This window comes from Rutilus rutilus (genome assembly GCF_951802725.1).
Source record: "Rutilus rutilus genome assembly, chromosome: 8".
Classification (NCBI taxonomy): Eukaryota; Metazoa; Chordata; class Actinopteri; order Cypriniformes; family Leuciscidae; genus Rutilus; species Rutilus rutilus.
The window spans coordinates 12,383,714-12,405,809 of record NC_140222.1 but is presented as its reverse complement, the minus strand read 5'-3'; the positions used below and the strand labels follow the sequence as shown (position 1 = coordinate 12,405,809).

At 36.5% G+C, this 22,096-nt stretch overlaps 1 protein-coding gene across 1 annotated transcript; it reads left to right on the top strand.

Annotated features, from left to right (window-relative positions):
* The first annotated feature begins 3,127 nt into the window (after positions 1-3,127).
* Positions 3,128-21,372, top strand: LOC311294685 (uncharacterized protein). The gene is made up of 8 exons (XM_084415688.1): positions 3,128-3,387; positions 5,269-5,598; positions 14,248-14,583; positions 17,888-18,208; positions 18,626-18,763; positions 18,899-18,939; positions 20,643-20,759; positions 20,995-21,372. The coding sequence occupies exons 1-8, from the start codon at positions 3,288-3,290 to the stop codon at positions 21,010-21,012; spliced, it is 1,401 nt and encodes a 466-aa protein (XP_084271814.1). The 5' UTR covers positions 3,128-3,287; the 3' UTR covers positions 21,013-21,372.
* The last annotated feature ends 724 nt before the right edge of the window (positions 21,373-22,096 follow it).

Genomic DNA, 22,096 nt, shown 5'->3' with positions numbered 1-22,096 from the left:
TTTACTTGAGAATAAATAAGAAACACAATGAAATATCTAACGTAACGTTAGCCTAACAGTTAACGTTAAATGGAAAAGTTATCCTACAGCGTGAACATCACAGGTGACATTAAACTTCGCTTTTATTCATATTTATCGACTTAACATTAATAAAAAGAGATGGATTATTGTTACTGGACATAATTAGCCTATATCGTCTATTCAAGATTGAATAGGCCTGACGTTAATACGTAGCGTGTCAAATCATTAAGGGACGTTATTTTTCTCATTATTTGAACATGAGGGTCAAATCATTTGACCAGATCACATGCATTTTAAAGTTAGTATTTAGTGTGAAATCGTGGCTATAACCTAAAATAGGCAATAACAATGAATGTACAATGAACAATTGATTCCGTCAACCGATTTTGCCATAACTACATATTTTTAATTCTTTAAAATGTTATACCTAGCTGAATTGATACCCTGAATTTAAATAATTTGGATAGCTGTAAAACTGTTGTGACCTCATACTATTTATATAATGCTGAAACTACCTTTTTCTCTAAGAGAAAACATTTAACGTTACAGTTTTGGATACATTAGGCTGAAATTATTTTGTGGCAATATGACAGAAATTGCAGATGCATGTGAAATAGCAACATGCTGCTAGCGATGAAGCTAACGTTAGATAGTAGGTGGCAATGAAATAACGTAACGTTAACAGTTACTTTCTTAATGAGTAAAATGGCTAACAGTTATCGCAACTGATTTGTAACCCAGACGTCAAAATGCACTCATTTAGTTCCACATAAATGACAAAAAACACACACAACTACTTATAAATATATATTTTCACACCTTACCTATATCGACCTCGCACTGGGACTGTCAGGAAAAAACCTGGCCACGCCACTCCTCCGGCTTCTTCTTCTTCTTCTTCTTCTTCTTCTTGGTTCATTGATTTTTTTTTTTTTTATTTATTCAGCGCCACACGAATGTGGTCAAATGGTGATATGTTAAAAACTTTAGCTGAACTGAAAAAAAATCAATATAAAAATGCTGAAAATGTTTTAAAATCACTATATGATTATATGTCACGGTTTTATCATCTGTAGTTTTTTTTTTTAAATCATCGTTTTTTTTTACTTTGTTGTTACAAAAGGTTTATCTTAAGTTATTAAAAAAAAAAGGATAATAGTTGAATTATTTTGATGTGGTTCTTTACTTTCCAATACGTTTTTTTGAAGAAGAAATTGCACATCAAATACATAAAAAATATATAGCCTAAATAAATTTAGGCCTACACATCTCAGTTTTCTGTATTAATCTCAAGTAAATGCAATAATAAAACAAATACTATTTTGATTGGTAATGACGGTAAACGCCATTTCATTACACACGACACCGTCATTATTAAAAGGAGCGCTAGAGGGCGGTTAACTTTAAAACGTAAGTATAGGTCGTAATAAGCTGCTTGCACATACGACCTTGATGGTCGTTTTTTGTAGGAGGACAGTCTCGCAATTATTATCTTGTTAACAGACTTAACTGTGATATTGATAGGCTACATTTTGTACATTTTGTGGTCTACATAATGAAACATTGTATCATTTATTTTGGAGGAAAAAAATAACAAATAACAAATTTTTGAAGCAAAGTTGAATGCTGGGCATGATATGGCCCTTAAAGGGATACTCCACTTTTTTCGGAAATAAGCTCATTTTACATCTCCCCCAGAGTTAAACAGTTGAGTTTTACCGTTTTAGAATCCATTCAGCCGAACTCCGGGTCTGACGGTACCACTTTTAGCATAGCTTAGCACAGATCATTGATTCTGATGAGTCCAGTAGCATTTCTTTCAAAATGACCAAAGAGTTTCAATATTTTTCCTATTTAAAACTTGACTCTTCTGTAGTTAAACCGTGTACTAAGATCGACGGAAAATGAAAAGTTGCGATTTTCTAAGCCTATATGACTAGGAACTACTCTCATTCCAGCGTAATAATCAAGGAACTGTGTGTCTGTACCATGGGTGCAGCAGGCGTAATGATATGACGCAGCGCCTGAAAATAGTCCCCAGCTCGGTAACTTCTTCCAACGTGACCGGGACTAAGTTTGTCTAACCTATTAGACCTATTTTCAGGCGCTGCGTCATATCACTACGCCTGCTGCACTCATGGTACAGCCGCACAGTTCCTTGATTATTACGCCGGAATGAGAGTAGTTCCTAGTCATATAGGCTTAGAAAATCGCAACTTTTCATTTTCCGTCGATCTTAGTACACGGTTTAACTACAGAAGAGTCAAGTTTTGAATAGGAAAAATATTGAAACTCTTTGGTCATTTTGAAAGAAATGCTACTGGACTCATCAGAATCAATGATCTGTGCTAAGCTATGCTAAAAGTGGTACCGTCAGACCCGGAGTTCGGCTGAATGGATTCTAAAACGGTAAAACTCAACTGTTTAACTCTGGGGGAGATGTAAAATGAGCATATTTCCGAAAAAAGTGGAGTATCCCTTTAATAAAGGAACAGAATTTTGACCCAAAACAAACTGAATGAGGCAGTTTGTTTTTGGTCAAATCTCTGTTCCTTTATTAAGGGCCATATCATGCCCAGCATTCAACTTTGCTTCAAAAATGTGTAATTTTTGTATTTTTTATTTTATTTTCCTATTTTGACAAATTGTATCATAAGGAATATTACTTAATTAATCTGCTTCTTCTGTTAGTTAAAACTAGTATTCATAAATGTAAATTTGGGGGAAACAATAAGCCTTTGTTTTTAATTTTAAGATTAGAAATTCAACAATACCTAAACACAATATTGAGTTTGAAAAATAAGAAAGCTGCAAAGTGTGTTTCAATCTGTAAACAATGTCACATTTTTGTTTAACTTTTAAGTTTGTCACTGTTTCTTTGTCTTTTTTGTTTGTTTGTTTGTTTGTTTGTTTGTTTGTTTGTTTGTTTACTCAATGTACTCCACTGATTGTAGTTGTGATTCTTTAAAATCACTCTTTGCGAACCACTGATTCGGAACATAAGATTTGTAAAGGTTTCGAAGCTTCATGAAGCATAAACCTCGATACGCGCTTTTCCGGGATTTCACGTCACGCTCCGAATCTCCGAAGACTCGTCACAGAAAAAAAAAAAAAAAAAGAAGAAGAAGAAAAAAGAAAGAACGTAAAATCACTACTTCCTGGACAACAGTTCAAAATCAGCCTTCAGGCTCCTCCCCTCCTGCAGCCGATGTCGAACTCAATTACTTTCTCTTTGACGTTTAGCCGTCGAAAAAGAGGAACGGCAGATGTTGTGTATCAAAATCGGCATTGATTGTTTTGAGAAAGTGGTGAAGATGAAGGTTCCCTCTCGGTTGCTCGTATTGCTCTGGGGTTTAATCGTCCATGGTAAGACATAGGTTTATATGTCTCGTTTCCGGCCGACGGTGAAAACGAAAGTAACCTAACAATTGTTTTCTCTTTGCTTTATATCCGACAGAAAAATATTTATCATTTGTATTTTGCATTGTGTTTTACGTGACCATTGTTACATTTAAGCAGTAGGCTATGTTATAGCATCTACCTCGTCCAAAAGCAAAAGTGACGTATTTATGTTTTGTAATATTAAATACGACAGAAATGCATTTATCGATTGTATTTTGCTGTGTGTGTTTTTCCCTGATCATAATAGAAATATTTGTCACAATCGCTTTTTGTCCACGATAAAAAGAACGACGTCATAGTGGCCTATCAGTCTTGTCAGGCGTGATTGAAACATGTTATTTATGTGAGAGATTAAAACAGCATGACTAAAAACAACGTTTGTTAGAAAAACACATCATTGTTGATTTGGTGGAAAGTATCACAATATTAAAAAAAAATTAATAAAAATGAGATAGGGAAGGGGGAGGGTGGCAAAGCATAAGCTCACAAACTCTTTTTATAATATGTATGATGTTAATAAATATGACAAAATAAGGGGGATCATATTGTAACAATAATGTTGAGATCCATATTTTCACACTGGTAGGATTTGAGGGAATCAAACTATTACAAACATGAAAACATTCACTGATGCTCAATAAGGAATCACAATGCAAACATAAATGATATATTTACTTGTTTACTAGAAGACAAAATAAGAACATTTACCCTGATCATCCAATTCAGAAATTCTCTTAATGTTTCTCTCAAGCATCAGTAAATGTTTTTACCTTTTTAGTTGCCTACGAGTCCTTCATTCTACCTCAGTGTGAAAAGATCTCGAAATCTTACAGTCACTGCTGTAATGGGTTTAATATGCAGAAGATGCTGGGAAACTGAGCATTTTAATGCTTGTGTCAAAGGGCCTTATGATCAACTAAAAACAAACAGTCATTGATCATCATTAATTACTCACCCTCATCTCATTCTAAATCCGTAAGACTTTATTAATCTTCGGAACACAAATTAAGATATTTTTGATGAAATCTGAGAGCTTTCTGTCCCTCCATTGACAGTCTATGCAACTACCACTTTCAAGCCCCAGAAATATAGTAAAGACATCATTAAAGTAATCCATGTGACTCCAGTGGTTTAACCTCAGTTTTATGAAGCGACGTGAGTGCTTTGTTTGCATAAAAAAAAACAACAACATAATTTACCTCTTTATTTACAAAATATTAATCTCAGAGGCATGTCACGCAATGTCCTCCCTTGTGTCAACACTACACTTATCATGATGCTCTCGTGAACGTGTGTTGGTTGGACTAATATTTAAGTGGTAAATAGTAAATTATGCTTTTGTTTTTGTTTATGCAAACATTTTGTGTCATTTCATAAAATTGAGGAAATTAAAAAATCTTTATGTGTGTTCAGAAGATGAACGGAAGTAGAACTTTTGAACTGGTTCTTTTGTGTATATTAAGTTATTTTGTCTTGTTTGCCAACATTTGTTATGTGAAATTGCTTTTTTCTGAACAGTACCAAATAGAAAATAACATGCCATTTTTATGGTCCCTCTTTGTTAAAATTAATATTGTGAATTATGTCAACTTATTGGCAGAACTGTATGTGAATCAGGATGTGGTTTGTATGATATTCATGAAGTTGTTCAAGATCGTCCATGAGACTCGTCTGATGAGTGAATGTGTGAATCTATGTTCTTCTGCTGTTTGTTTGCATGTTACATTATGAATCCAGACACATTTCTCTATCTACAATCTTAGATCAGTAGAAAAACATTTTCACAGCACTTTCCTGTTGTATAATGTTGTTCAGCTCATAATGAACTGTTCATTTCTTTTTCAGGAGCGTCTGGTGTTGATACAGATGAAGTGTCAGTGATGGAGGGAGATTCAGTCACTCTAAACACTGCTGTTCAAACAAACCAACAAGACAGAATTAGATGGTATTTTAATGATGTTCGCATCGCTCAAATCAATGGAGATCAGAGTAAGATCTGTACAGATGTTCAGTGTAATGAAGATACTGAGAGATTCAGAGACAGACTGAAGCTGGATCATCAGACTGGATCTCTGACCATCATGAACACCAGAAACACAGACTCTGGAGTTTATAAACTACAGATCAGCAGCGGCAGCAGCGACACTGAAAAGATCTTCAGTGTTTCTGTCACTGGTGAGTCATTATGTTTAAAAGCAAGTCTTGTTACAAAGCTCTTAGTATTCCCATCTCCCACAAAGTCATTTATTCTATATAACAGACAATTCCGATCCAGACCTGCTTAAAACGCCTTGATCGAAGTCCAGATATTATTTCCTCAAACGTCTGATTCTCAATGTGAAATATTAGCATAATGCCCACCCAAAAGCATACGCAACTAAAAGAAGACAAGACTTTAGTAAATTAGGGGCTCCGTAGAATGTGTTACTCATTTTCTGTGCCTTGGATTTAGTCTTCGAACACATCTCTAGTTGCTGGGATGTCGTAAAGACATCTTTAGGGATGCAAAAGCAAAAGCACCTTTGTTTGGCCTTCTGGAAATTAGAACATTAACTTTGTTAATATTTATAACACTGTTCCTGAGCAGTACGACCCAAAAGTTAGTTTGTGCACAACACATTTATCAGAGGACAGCTTCCTGAACCTGGAAGAGCACAACACATACCTAAAGACACAGTTCAGTTTTTTTTTTTTTTTTTTTTACTGTATTTTGTTGTCACCTCAGGACATAAAGTTATTACTGTAAAGACAAATTAAACCATTATAACATCGTATCTGAAAGGTATAAGAGTTACAAAATAAAAAAAAGTGACACTGTGAAGCCTGCTGCTCAAGTCTGGCAAAGTTTGTTCTGGTCAGTGTTGGGTAAATTACTCTACAAAAAGTAAATACTAGCTACCAATTACATCTGGTAAAGTGTAATTAGACTGCTGTACTAAATACTCTCTCTGAAAAGTATTGCATTACATATTACTAATTACTTTCTAAATCCCATATCAACCTCGACCAGTTGAACAATACAACATGAAACTGCTCTTTTAATTCTTTCAAATAAATAATTCAAAATTGCATAAATTATTCTTGACTAGAATAAACTGACTTATAACTTATAAGTTACTTAAAAGTTACTTATAACTAACTTATATTTTAACATTAGGCACTACATTTTAATGTAATTATGTTCTATATTCTATCTACCTTATTCCTACGCCCCATGACGCTTTGTGCGAATTATGGGTGTAACTTCAGTTAAGCTGTAAACCATCAGTGAAAAGGCTCGCAATACGAATGAATGCAATACGTTAAAAAAGTGTCACAATGAGATGACATTAATCTACTCACCCTTCATCCATCGAACATTAAAAGGAAATTTAAAAGTGTAAAAGCATCAACAAGGTATTTCAACCGACCAAATAACCCCAAAAGCACGTAATATGTAGTAATATATATCTGTATTATGTAACTTGTGTTGCCTTAATCAAAAATGTTCATTAACTTCAGCATTACGTGATACTATTTCAAAGTGATTTCCGTCAGTTTGACAGATTATAAATTGCATTTACCTGTGAAAACAAACCTGGAAAGACGTAACGAGAGATTTTTCGAGCATTATTAATGGAATATATCGTAAATTAAATTCGGGAGAACAGACCACAACTGTGCAGTATATGTTGTCCTTTTTCATACTTTTACAGCAGATTGCAAAGGGGAAAAAGAAAATAATCATGAGGAAAAGAAAGCAGCGAGTGAAAAGAGCTCTTGCCATAGATATTCTTGTTATAACATGTCACATTAGAATACCAAGTATAATATTATTTTCATGATGTCTGAAAATAAATCGTGAAGGAAAATTGACAGCTCATCCAGTCAAACTGACAGATCAGCTTTATTTGTAGGGCAGACTTATGATTTGAAATTAGTTTCAGCCTTTTTGAATGGAAGTTCCCCAAACCGGAAGTGCCACCCATAATTCAAAACGCAGTAAGGTCGTCAGGAATAAGGTGGATTAGCAAGGTTCTTCAGCCAGTGTGTGTTGACAACTTTAATGATTTTATTGGACTGTTGTGAGATCGCTATCTGAGATGAGATGTTTTTAGAGATTGTAAAGTGAGCGCTCTTTCGCACTTTCGAGGCTATAGAATATTTAATGAATTAATTAGTGATAACTGATTAAAAATAAGTTTACATATTATTATTATTTTTTGCAATAGAACAAATAATAGAAATTTGATGAGAATTGTTCACATCGGATGAGTCTCCATCTTTGAACAAAGGAGTAACTCTCGCACATTTCCATATAAAGGGAACAGAACAAGTGGAAAATGACAAATTAAATGAATCTACAAATAAAATACATTAATACATCAGCAGCAAGTTTAACAAATGTAGCTACCAAACCATCAGGACCAGCACTATTATTTGTTTTTAGATCACAAATAGCATAGACGTTGACAGGCATAATCTTCTTAAAGGTCCATTGCATGAAAATTTCACTTTATGAGGTTTTTTAACCTTAATATGAGTTTCCCTATCCTGCCTATGGTCTCCCAGTGGCTAGATGTTTTGATGGGTGTAAACCAAGCCCTGGGTATTTTTGAGAAAATGAAAGCTCAGACCGGCGAATCAAGAAATCTTCCCCTTATGTCGTCATAAGGGGAAAGGTTACCTCCCCTTTCTCTTCTTTGCCCGCAAAGAGAATTTGTCCCGCTCATGAGAAAATGAGCTGCGCGAGCGCAATATTTTTTCCTCGAGAGACATCATGGCTTGCAAACGAGCGGTTGCAAATGGCAGTTGCTCAGTGTTTTTGATGTACAAATGAACACAAAAGTATTTTTTTAGTTCCTTCATCCGAGCCTCTGAAGAACCAGTGGGTTATGTGAATTTCTGATGTGTAATTGTTCAAGTTCAGACAGATAATCTTTCTCTCAAAGTTGTTCAATACTGTTTATGCATCAGTAAATCAAGCCAGTGACTAAACGATCAACTTCACATCGTTTCTCTTAGTAGGATTAAAATAATCTTACTTACACTATATACAGGAAGCGATCAAAGAACAATCCCTTTCCAATCGCCCAAGCTGTCAATCACACAGCGCGAGTTTATCTGGACACTTGCCAAAACTCGTTATGAAATCAATGACGCTGTTACACTGCACAACAAAGCTCTTACTGTACTTACCTCATGTTTGCATTGCCGAAATCATTAGTGAGAGTGCAGAAACTGCGTTGCAATGATACAATCTTCATTCACGCGATCAACAGGCTGTCATCTGCTCAATGCTCATCACTGCAACCTTTTATGTGATGGGAATAGATCTAAATACTTAAACTTCTCACGATTCGTTAATCTCGATAGCTGTAATAGTAAAAACGTATAATAGCTGTAATAGTAAAAGTATTCGAGAGAGTTCCACATGTAATGCTAGATATTTCATATGCAAGCATGTCAGCTAATCACAGCAGTGGGCGTTTACACTGAAGTCTCACAGCCAACCACAGCAGTGGGCAGTTACACTGAAGTCTCAAAGCCAATCACAGCAGTGGGCGTTTACACTGAAGTCTCACAGCAGACACGCTCCTTCAAACAGAGCTAAAATCAGGCTATGCAATATGCCTTTTATTTCTAAATTATAACAACTTTTGATCTAAAAATCATACTAACATTATAAGGGCACCCCAGGACACATTCTAAAATAATAAAATAATCCATGCAATGGGACCTTTAAAGGAAAATGAACCATTTGATATAGTGGAATTAAAAGAACTATAGAAATCAGATAGATAGAAATTATCTATAGAAATCAGAGCACAGAGGACCACAGATATAAGAAAAATGCTGATTAAAAGCTTGAGAAATGAGTAAATGATCAGAAATACTTGCATTATTAAATGTAATATTTTTATCAAGCTTTTATTGGGTTTATTCAAAAGATTGCTCAACTGATTCAAACTGTTTAGGGTTGTGAAAATCCTAAGAGAAACAATCTTTATAATAAATAGCTTTTGTATTCCATTTTTCTAACTTGCATAAATTCCTCAAATATAGTTTTCCCAATCAGTGGGATCCCTGAGTAACTGTATTTGGTCCATGCTTTATCCCTTGGCTTAAGAAGTTTGATAAGATTAGAACTGATCCAAGGTAAATGTCTGCCTTTGACTCTAACAGTCTTTTATGAGCATGTTTATTAATTACATTTATAACCTCAGAATAAAAAAATAAATAAAAAAAAACAATGCATCCTCAACAAAGGGAATTAACTGAAATCTATCCCAATTTATATCAATTAGGTCTTGGATAAAATCATCTACATCTACATATATTTACACTGTCTCAGTCTTATATTGTGCCTGGAAAATTAAAACTCCAGGTTCTCCTCCTAAATATGTATCCCCGATCACTTAAACAATCTGACATCAAATGTGATTATCCTTTCAGGATTTCAGGATTAACAAGCAAAGATGAAGAAAGATAGTCAACTCTGGTAGGCTTGTTGATTAACAGAGTAAGATTTAAACTACCAAATAAATTTCTAGCATTAACAGAGGAATGATCCTACCAATTACTATTAAAATCACCCAAAATAATAAATTAATTGTGCTTCTCAAGAGAATTAATAGTTCATCATCAGTAACTTTACTATGTTACGGTGACGCATTGCTGCCACATACATATTATTTTTTCCACTCAATTATGTCGTAATAACGAGATCTTATGTCGTTTTAACGACATCTTTTTCTCGTAATAACGAGATCTTATGTCGTTAAAGCGACATATTTTCTTGGCCTTATAAGGACATGTGTAGTCATGTACAAAATATGCCTTTATTCACATAAAACTGATAGTCAATCATGTCTTTATCATACATCTACGTTCAAAAAGCTGAAGAAATAGCAGCCCCCAATGGACATTCATGTTAAAAGATCAAATTCTGTACACACCTTATTAATAGCAGATGAGCCCAGAATACGAACATTGCGTTTAAATGCACATTAGGCTTAGCATTTTCCTCCCATAGAAAACCCTTATAATAAAGAAAAAGCTTAATGTGGCTTAATAGGCTACTTCAGTGATAAAGATCAAATGCTGTAGGCTACACACCTTATTAATAAACCATACTATCCTACAGAAAAGCAGATGAGCCCAGAATATGAACGCAATGCATTTAATTACACATTAAGCATTTTCCTCCCATTCCTCCCTTTATTATAAAGAAAATATAGGTGGCTCTTAACGTGGCTTTCTATGGGAGGATGGCATTGCGGTGCACAGCAAATCCTTTAAATGGTATTCAATGCAAAACAAAAATGAAAAATAAAAGTAGCCAATTAAATAAACAAATTAATGTGGCATTAATTAGCCCACAAACAATATTTAACGAATTGAAACGAAACTAATTTATTTAAAGAAAAATACCAGCATTGGGCGTTTATCTGTATAGGCTGATATATCTGACTGGCTCAAACTGGCGCAAGAAAATGCAACAGTATTTGATTTGTTAAACATGAAGAGGACTTATCCGTCTGGCATGGCCGCTCGCTCTAACGTTAACCTATATAAATGTTTGCTATTATTAAACGCATATCCAAGTGTTTGTGCGGAGTGTGGAGCGCGCACTATGACATGGAGGCGCCGGTGCCATCACTTGCATTTTCCTATCAACAGTGGAAACAACTTAAAATACTCCATAATTTCTGGTCATACAGAAAAGAATAATACATCAGTCGCAACTACTTTTATTTGTGTAAACTCACAACAACAAGAAAACGTTGTGCTTTTGTAAAATAAAATAAAACGAACAGGGCGCGCTTTCATGATCTCTGTGAATTGGAGCACGTCTCAAAAATGAACTGAAAAACAGTGTATAGACAAGCCTCACAGACATGAGAAATATAACTAGCCTATCTATATAAAGTGTAGCAAATTAGCTCTATGAAATATTAATAATCAATAATAACTGGTTATAATTGATTATGAATATTTGGATCAGTTAATATAATTAACTTACTGTCGTAAATCAATATTACAATCAATTAACCTGTTTGTCCCGTGAACACTCAGGATTAATTGTTTATTAACTCTAAGAAATGTACATTTCCGGGGCATGGGAAATGTCTTTCTTAATTTACTAAGAGCAGTAGCAAAAATCTAAATGATTAGTGACTCCAGTTATGAGCTTGAGACACAGACAACTTTACGTGTGACATGAACAAGATTTTATTAACTAGTCTAAACTCTTAAACTACTCTAACATACACACACATACATGCATACAGTTTACCAAGGGAAAGAGAGCTGAAGCAGAATACAGGAAAGCAAGAAATTATAGCATTGTTTGAAATTCAGCAGATCAACAGCCTTGCGCAAACCATCAGTTTAGTTCAAACACGCCCTTCTTTAAAGGGGTAAGGATACTTAATGTATCAAATAATGAGACTATAAGTTCGATACTTGCATGTCTCGCCCATTTGAATTAAACTGTCCTGATGCAATTTGTTGAGGCTCCAGTTGATCTTTGCTGATGTGATCTTGATGAGAGAGAACCAGTGGGAGTCAGAGGATCTTTGGTGAATGGAAAGACAAGGCCGCAGCCTGCCACAAGCTTGGTGGGTCCTTAGAGGCTTCTAGTTCAGCATCATCTTCACGTCAGCATTTCAGAAAGGGAATAAGCGAGAGCTAAGAGCTGATCAGTGACTTTAAAGCGTGAAGATGGCACAACCTCTGGAGCTGTGTGAGCCAATGAGAAGATTTCCCTTTGGAGGGAAATTTTTACGACCCATTGTCCCTTTGAACATGCAATTTGATTGGATGTTTAACACAAGAATCTTTAAGATGCTTATAATACTAATGCGTCACAAAGTTAGCAGAACGTAATGTAAATTAACAAAACGGGGATGAAGATTGGAGTTTATAGAGACCAAAAATGCCACACATTTGATTTGGTTTACCATATTATCCAAAGTCTGAAATAGAGTTTACACAAATACAAAAGACAACCACATTAAAGGAAAATCATGAGATCGGAAAATGAGATACATGTTTACACATTTCTCAAATGGTTATATATAGAATATATAGAATTAACAGGGTTTATTTCTCCTTCTCAGTGAGAATGAAGTAAGAGTCGCAGCTTTCTGGACATTCTTTTGGATCGTAAAATCCTCTTATCAGTCTCTGTGTGTCCTGTAACAAGACACCGCATTCTGCCAGTGTGTTAGCCTCATTTGGGATGTTAGTTTTTGGGGGAAGTTTCACAGGCATTTGTTGGGAGAGTGAGTTTGCTGGATTATTCATTAAATAAATGAATAATTTGTGTGTGTCTGATTGGTCCAGACGCTACATAAAGTTTATAAAAAAAATGTCCACCAATGAAAAAAATCCAATTGAAAACAAATACGGTACCATCTGATTATGTAACCCTGTCCGTAAGAAAGGCGCATCTAGGCTACATTACAGCGGAGATGTATGGAGATATGTTTGCAGGCAGCCTACACTGATTTAGAAAAGACTAGTTCATTAATAAACAATTAAAATGCTTCGTTATTTTTTTCAGACACATTTATTATATCATTAGCCTACTTTTGCCGGTGCTTTGTGGCAAGTTTTCTGCATGCGCTTGAGCGCGGAATATAGGCTATAGACTACATGCACCCAGGATTGAATATAAACGTGCGATTAGTCCTAATTGCTTAAATGAATGACTACTAGTCTAGAAAAATCCTTTAGTCTATGGCAACTCTTATCAATAGCCTACATTTAATATTTTACATTATTTAATTAGTAATTAGTATCCAGCTCTTTACATTTAAATTAGTTGAGTTAGCATAATTAATTAATGAACTAATAAAATAATAAAATAAAGTAAGATACTACCGGTAACCATATATTTCTATATAGCATTGCTTATTCCACCACACAAAGGACTGTTTATAAGGTGACAATCCCTTATACATGTGAAGATTGTATGGCTGTATCTTGGAAGATTTTTGTATTGTATTGTATCTTCTGTTATAAAGACGAAGATTGACATTTCGTTAATTAAACAAAATAAGAAAACAATGTTGTAAAAAATAAACAACTTTAGGCTATGTTCTGTTAGATGTGTTTTGACTAATTTTTGTTTAATTATATCTCTAGGTAATGAAGATATAGCCTATTAACAAAAACAAATCTTATAATATAGTATATAAAAAAAACTTAGGCCTATATAAAATTTATATTTTTTAAAAAGGTTTAATTTTTGATTGATTAATTTTATTGATTAATTTTGTCTGATTGGGGGCTGCTACTATTTGCTTAAGCTTTTTGAACATAGAAGTGTGATAAAGGCGCGATAGGTTGTCAATTTTATGTGGATAAAGGCATATTTTGTACATGACTACACATGTCCTTATAAGGGCAAAAAAAGATGTCGTTTTAACGACATAAGATCTCGTTATTACGAGAAAAGATGTCGTTAAAAAGACATAAGATCTCGTTATTACGACATAATTGAGGGGAAAAATAATATGTATGTGGCAGCAATGCGTCACCGTAACTATGTAGCCATGTTTCTGAGAAAAAAAGAAAAGAAAAAAAACCCTTGGTGATGTGATTGCACAGATAGGTAGGGGGGCAAAATATCAGATGTGTGCTGCATGTATGTTTGTCTGATAAATGAGTGTGTAAATCAATGATGTTCTTCTGCTGTTTGATTGCATGTTACATTTATGAATCCAGATGAATTGCTCAACTCACAGTCTTTGTTCTGTAGATAAACATTTTCACAGCACTTTCCTGTTGTATAATGTTGTTCAGCTCATAATGAACTGTTCATTTCTTCTTCAGGTTCGTCTGGTGCTGATACAGATGAAGTGCCAGTGCCAGTGATGGAGGGAGATTCAGTCACTCTAAACACTGGCGTTCAAACAAACCAACAAGACAAAATCGAGTGGTATTTTAATGACACTCGCATCGCTCAAATAAATGGAGATCAGAGTAAGATCTGTACAGATGTTCAGTGTAATGAAGATACTGAGAGATTCAGAGACAGACTGAAGCTGGATCATCAGACTGGATCTCTGACCATCACAGACACCAGAAACACAGACTCTGGAGTTTATCAACTGAGGATCAGCAGCAGCAGCAGCGACACTGAAAAGATCTTCTGTGTTTCTGTCACTGGTGAGTCATTATGTTTAAAAGCAAGTCTTGTACATTTAAATCGCATCATAAATGAGTTTATTGAATTATTTTGCATTGACATTCAGAGGTAATTTTGCTGTTTACCTGTAGAAACTCTACACCTGTATTTTTCTCATAACTTACATTTTTGCAACACCTGTTTTCACCCTCTCTCTGAACGCTCAGTTGTAGTTTCAGTTTCATTTGTACCCGCCTTCCAAAAAGCGTAGTCTGCTCTGATTGGTCGGCTGGCCCCAGTGTGTTGTGATTGGTCTACCACTTAGAGCATGTAATGTAAAGGCTCTTACCATAACCAACGAGTATCAGCCACGGAGACTTCATGAGGCGCTGTAAACACTACTCTAGCTAATCTTAGTGTCACGAACCGAACCGTATAACCGTAGTCATACATTTATTCAGAATCGTCGGTCTACATTATTGTCTTCTGTGTATCAGAATAATCAATCGTGTCATTGCGTTCATGATCAGACGAACGGATGTATCGGTGTCCTTATTTGCACATATTTAATTTGAAGACGACGTGCGCATACACAGTGCTGGTTCAAGTTTAGAGTGTATGAGCACTAGAGTGTATGAAACTAGATGTACCGCATCGCGGTACAAAATATGACCGCCGCTCAGGCCTGCACTGGCTTTCCACAAAAATAAATGACGTGGAGTAATTTGGCTGTATTGCGTGTTTATGTATATACCTAAAAAAAGTAATAGTATGTGCATGTCTGTCTGTGTGTGTGTGTGTGTGTGTGTGTGTGTTTGTGTATGTGTGTGTCTGTGTGTGTGTGTGTGTGTGTGTGTGTGTGTCTGTGCGTGTATGTATGTGTGCGTACATGTGTGCGCGTGTGTGTTTGTGTGTGTGTGTCTGTGCATGTGGATTTGTATGTGTGTGTATGGGTGTGTGTCTGTGCGTGTGGATGTCAGTGTGTGTGCATGCTTGCGTTTGTTTGTATTCCTGCATGCGTGCGTGTGACAGTATCATCCTAAACCAGCAACCCTTCGCTCAACAGCACCATCTACAGGCCGATGAGTGTACAGTCACTAAATGTGCACATAAATGAATTTATTTTATACCCCCCCATGGATGAAATTCTACAAAACTTAGCAGAGGATACCCCCAGAGGATGTCAAGTTAATCATACACATGAAATATGGTGCAGTTCTGAACATCTCCACTGAAGATAGGGGCGATTAAAGCAGAATAATATTGCATTTTCATTTTATATGGGAGGGGCGCAAATCACAAATGAGTGATTATGGGCTAGGTTGATGTGGGCCCTTAAGAGCAACATACCATAAAAATTTCTTCATCCTCGGTGCCACGGTTCAGGTAGTTATTTAGGAAAAACTGCATTTTTTTGGTTTTGGGGGGGCCCAGCGCGGGGGGGGGAGTGGCCCCCGGGGACCAAACGAAATTTTTCCGTAGAAGTGTAGTGGGGCTACATGCCCACCAAATTTCATGTTCCCCGGTGCTTCGGTGTCCCTGGTATCGTTGACGAAAAATTTACGGGGGCCCCAGCGCGGGGGGGGAAGTGGCCCCCGGGGACCAAACGAAATTTTTCCGTAAAAGTCTAGTAGACCAACATACCATAAAAATTTCTTCATCCTCGGTGCCACGGTTCAGGTAGTTATTTAGGAAAAACTGCATTTTTTTGGTTTTGGGGGGGCCCAGCGCGGGGGGGGGGAGTGGCCCCCGGGGACCAAACGAAATTTTTCCGTAGAAGTCTAGTGGGGCTACATGCCCACCAAATTTCATGTTCCCCGGTGCTTCGGTGTCCCTGGTATCGTTGACGAAAAATTTACGGGGGCCCCAGCGCGGGGGGGGAAGTGGCCCCCGGGGACCAAACGAAATTTTTCCGTAAAAGTCTAGAATACCAACATACCATAAAAATTTCTTCATCCTCGGTGCCACGGTTCAGGTAGTTATTTAGGAAAAACTGAATTTTTTTGGGTTTGGGGGGGCCCAGCGCGGGGGGGGAGTGGCCCCCGGGGACCAAACGAAATTTTTCCTTAGAAGTCTAGTGGGGCTACATGCCCACCAAATTTCATGTTCCCCCGTGTTTCGGTGTCCCTGGTATGGTTGACGAAAAATTTACGGGGGCCCCAGCGCGGGGGGGGGGAAGTGGCCCCCGGGGACCAAACGAAATTTTTCCGTAAAAGTCTAGTAGACCAACATACCACAAAAATTTCTTCATCCTCGGTGCCACGGTTCAGGTAGTTATTTAGGAAAAACTGCATTTTTTGGGGTTTGGGGGGGCCCAGCGCGGGGGGGGGGGAGTGGCCCCCGGGGACCAAACGAAATTTTTCCTTAGAAGTCTAGTGGGGCTACATGCCCACCAAATTTCATGTTCCCCGGTGTTTCGGTGTCCCTGGTATCGTTGACGAAAAATTTAAGGGGGCCCCAGCGCGGGGGGGGGAAGTGGCCCCCGGGGACCAAACGAAATTTTTCCGTAAAAGTCTAGTAGACCAACATACCACAAAAATGTCTTCATCCTCGGTGCCACGGTTCAGGTAGTTATTTAGGAAAAACTGCATTTTTGGGGGTTTGGGGGGGCCCAGCGCGGGGGGGGAGTGGCCCCCGGGGACCAAACGAAATTTTTCCTTAGAAGTCTAGTGGGGCTACATGCCCACCAAATTTCATGTTCCCCGGTGCTTCGGTGTCCCTGGTATCGTTGACGAAAAATTCAGTAAGGTGACGAAAAAAAAAAAAAAAAAAAACTTTGACAATCCCTATATGACCGCTTTCGCTAGCTACGCTAGCGGCGGTCATAATAATCCATAAACCTTGAAACACGCTTGCTCTTGTCCGTATATGAACTACATTATCCCCGTTAGAAGCGTTGTTGAAATCATTGCAGCGCTTCCGCAGAAACCGTGCGCGCCGCTGTGGTTTGAATTCTCCGCTGTAATGCGATCTCATGCGTAATACAGCGCAGGGATCGGATTGATCGAGCTCTTTCTCATGAATAAATGCAGTCGCTCAAATGCAAATACGTCAGTCGCTGATGTAGAATCAGCAGCCAGTCACACACACCAAAGGCACGCTTTGACTGATGGATTTAACTGGTTTAATAAAGTTTAACAGCAATCCAAAATACAGAGGTTATGATGTAAAATGTTGTATTGCGTAGATATAAATAAAGGTGAATCAACTTTAAATGTGTTCATAATCACAGAATGTGGATAAATGATGCTTTTCGAAATGAAAGTAAAAGCATGTTTTGTTGCACAGTTCTCTCATGTTGTGTTTCTTTAAAGATCCTCCAGCATCTCTTGGTTTGTGTTTCAGCTGTTTCTGCTGCTGAACGAGATGAAATGAAGAGAAGGGATGGAGAATCTGTCACTTTAGATCCTGGTTTAAGAAGAAAACAAAATGATGTGACGAGATGGTATTTTAAAGACACTCTCATCGCTGAAATCACTGGAGATCAGAGTCAGATCTGTACAGATGTTCAGTGTAAAGAGAGATTCAGAGACAGACTGAAACTGGATCATCAGACTGGATCTCTGACCATCACAAACACCACAACTGAAGACTCTGGAGAATATCAACTACTGAGCAACAGCAGCAGATTCAGCATCATTAGGAGCTTCAGTGTTTCTGTCACTGGTAAGAATAGTTTAGTCATTCAGTAGTTGCCTTTTCACTTCTTTTAGAATAAAGTTTGAAATAATCCCCCCAGTAAATGTTTTCAGCGTGGATCATCTCTATTACATGATGCACATCAAAGCAAAGGACAATTGTCACATTGAATTGTATTTCACGTTGCGAATTTAACATTTTTGAAGTCTATTGTTTGTTAATAAAGAGTTCAGTTTTTATGTGAACTGCTGATTTAGCTGCAGTTGTTCAAAAACCCACCAGATGCCGCCATTTATCAAATAAATCATACAACTTATACTGAAATATACCTTTACAGTATCATACAACTTTATACTGAAAGTAGAAAGGTGTAAATGTCAGTCAGAAGAATTGGTAGAGTTGATTATCAGTTTATCTCTAGTAATAATGTGTGTCTGTCTTCAGCTCCTCCAGATTCAGGTCCGTCTTCAGCTGCTGTAGGAGGAATACGTGCTGGTGGTAGAATAGGAATAATTGCTGCTGTTGTTCTGCTGGTGGCTGCTGCTGCTGTGATTTACTGTCTCTACAGATCACAACAAAAAGGCAAGTAGCCTTTTATATACAGTTGATTGTACAAAATATAAGTAAGAGATTTAATGTGCAAAGAAAATCTTTAAAAATATGAAAAAAGTATGTATTTTTATTCTAATTGACCACAGTAAGAGTTTGTTGTTATAGTTCAAACAGGAAACGGGACACAGCGAGATGATCCTCCTCAGGTGAGAGACTGTGAGCTCTGAATCTCTGTCTGCAAAACACTGTGAATTTACTTCAGATTCAGATCTGTGAGTACAGTCAAACCAAAAAGTATTCAGACACCAAACATAATTATATATATGAAGAGTTCAGATGCAAAAGCCTCTAAGTGCCATCTGAAATTTTCTTCTAAAATTATTATTTTTATCAAGCTCGTATATTTAAGTTCAGTAATTTCACTTAAATGACAATTAATAGGTCATTTTCATTGCCATTTAAGTGAAATTACTGAATTTGAATATAAAAGCTTGATAAAAAGGATCATTCTAGAAGAAAATTTCAGATGGTACTTAGAGGCTTTTGCATCTGAACTCTTCATATATATATATTTTTATACTAGTGGGAAAGGACACTTTAATTAATTTATGCAAGTTAGGAAAGCAAGGTGTCTGAATAAATTCTGGTTTGACTGAAGTGAGTTCAGTGTATGCATGAAAACCCAAGTAATTTATTTACCTAAGTGTTTATATTAAGCATTTCACAATAGTTTCTGGCAAAACACGACAATAGGGAAGTGGTTGCGATAGTTTTGACCTCTCCAATAAACTTTGGCCGTCAGCATCTCTGAAGCGTCTCCCATTAACAGAACGTAACCGACCGCTTACTTTTAAACATGTTTAACTCACCACAGTTGTATGGCTGTACTACAATGTTTGACTTATGGAGATTACTAAAGACACCAAGCACAAAGTGTCCTAAAAGACACAAATGACCTAAAATCCTAACACATTGTTTTCTGAGTGTATACACTAAGGGTGTGCAGCGGAGCCATCATCTGTATCTGTATCACCCTCAAAATTATTCGTATCTGAATCTTATCTTTTTTTTCTTTGTAGTTATCACTGAAAAAAATAATGTTTGTCTTACTGACAAAATAATAATTGATTATTAAATTATTTCCGCACGTACATTACTCCGAGCTGCAGATACCCCCGTTTCATAGATGGTGCTTTTAGATGTAGTTCGGTTGTGCCTAAGACCATTTCCCCTATTCAGTTTTATAAAATATAAAATTACTCATTTCAAAAAAAAAAAAAAAAGATCATGCAAGCAAGTCGTTTCGTGGCAAATGTTAAGTGATCATTTAGTGACTATCGAACACGACTGTATGAAGGCAAAACTGCTTCTCTTTACCACAAGTGAGTCTCTTTTGAACTTCACTGAACAAATGTGTGTGCTGCTTTAATTTCCATTAAATTGCATTTATATTTGTTCTGAATCAGTTAATGTACTCTCTGACTTCACCCTATCAGGATACATTGTGTACATAAAATCTTTTTCAGTCAAAAATAGTTTGATATGCCAAATTTAAGCTAACTGCGCAATATCCATGGCTTTTGCATGCATTGATTGTGCTTTTGTACCATTTTTCATACACCAGTTTCTTTTCTTTTTTTTTTCTTGCATGTTTAACTAAGCGTTCCATTAACCTTATAACCAAGAGTTTTCTTAACCTAAGGGCTTTGTTGCAACCAGCTCCGGTTTCATTTTTCTTTGCGTGTTTCATTCAGAAAATATTACATAGATACAATAATAACTGACTTATTTAAGAGTCATATTCTTGTGCTGTTTTATTTCAGAATGAAGTCTTTACATTCAGTAAACAACTGAATCATCAATCCTGAACATTTGTTTTAACTTTAGTGAATTTGTTTTTATTTCGAAGGAAAATGGCCTTGAACTAAAGCTCCTTCATCAGCCTGAGAATCCACAGGCAGATGCTGCTGAAAGGACGTCCCTTAATCAAACCACGACTCCTCGGACGGGTCCTGCTGACATTGAGGTAGTGTGTATTTGTTTGTGTTTTCTGTGTGAATGTATGTGTGGTTTCATTCAGAAATTATCACATAGAAACACCAAATCTAATTGATGTATTTAAGAGAGCGCTGCTCGAATGAAGAACAGGGGTCTTTACATTCACTAAATATCAGAGGGAAAAACTTTTCTTTGTGTGTGTGAATGAATCATCAATCCTGAACATTTGTTTTACCTTCTGTGAATCTACTTCTTCCTTTCAGGAGAATGGTGTCACATAAGAAACGGCCCTTAATCACACTGGCAGTCCACAGGAGGGTGTTGCTAATGGGACGTCCCATATGGAGACTGAGACTGCACCTATGAGTTGATTATTAGTTTCCAGAGTAACATTATTATTTTTATAGTGTCAATAAAAATGAACATGAAGAGAAATGAGAAAATTAGGCAAAAGGAAATGGAAGAAGATCAGCTGAAATTCTCATTACTGGCAGCAAAAAATAGAGTCAGGTTACCATATTATTTTCCTCTGTTGGAATTTTCTGAGGACCGTGGAAATGTGCAAAGGGTCCTTGACATATGTTTTCAGAACAAAACTTCTGCCTCAAGTATAATTCCTGTGTTTGCCTCGATAACAAACCAAAAAAAAAAAAAAAAAGAAGAAGAAGAAAAGCATAGAAGAGCTACGGTTTACTAGATATTCATTCTCATCCATCACCAGTTCATAAGATGCAAGACATAAACATGCACAAGCTAACTGAGAAGATAATCAAGCTTTAATGTTTCATCCATTATGATATTTTCAGTCTGATGGAAATTGGATTGATTAAGTTGTTTACATGAAGGCTTGTCAATCCATCTGAGCCATCAGTCCGATTACTAACAGATCATTTGGGTGCATGACATGTAAATGGCCTAAAAATGACATATTGCAAGATGCGAGTGCTCTTCACAGACTATAAGACAATTCAGTCTGTACTATTGACACTGTAGAATGCCTGATATAATGTTAAATGTTTACAGTTTTAGCATTGTCATCTAGGCTACACTATCAGGGAATGTTAATCTCAGAACTCTGCTAATGTTCTGGAAAGGTTCTCTCAGGGTTATTCCTGTTACAGTAATAGAATAATTGTACTCAATGTTAGCACAAAAAATGTTATACATTGTTAATGAAACATTTTGGTTTTCTGAAATGATTTAGTTGGATGTTTGTCTAACTTTTTTTTTTTTTTTTTATGTTGCTATTTGTTTCGGAATGTTCAGAGAAAATCCAAAAGTAACATTCTTATAATGTTGAATGATAAAATGGTACAGAACAGTCTTCAACATTCAAATAATCAAGAATTTTTTTTTTTTTTTACA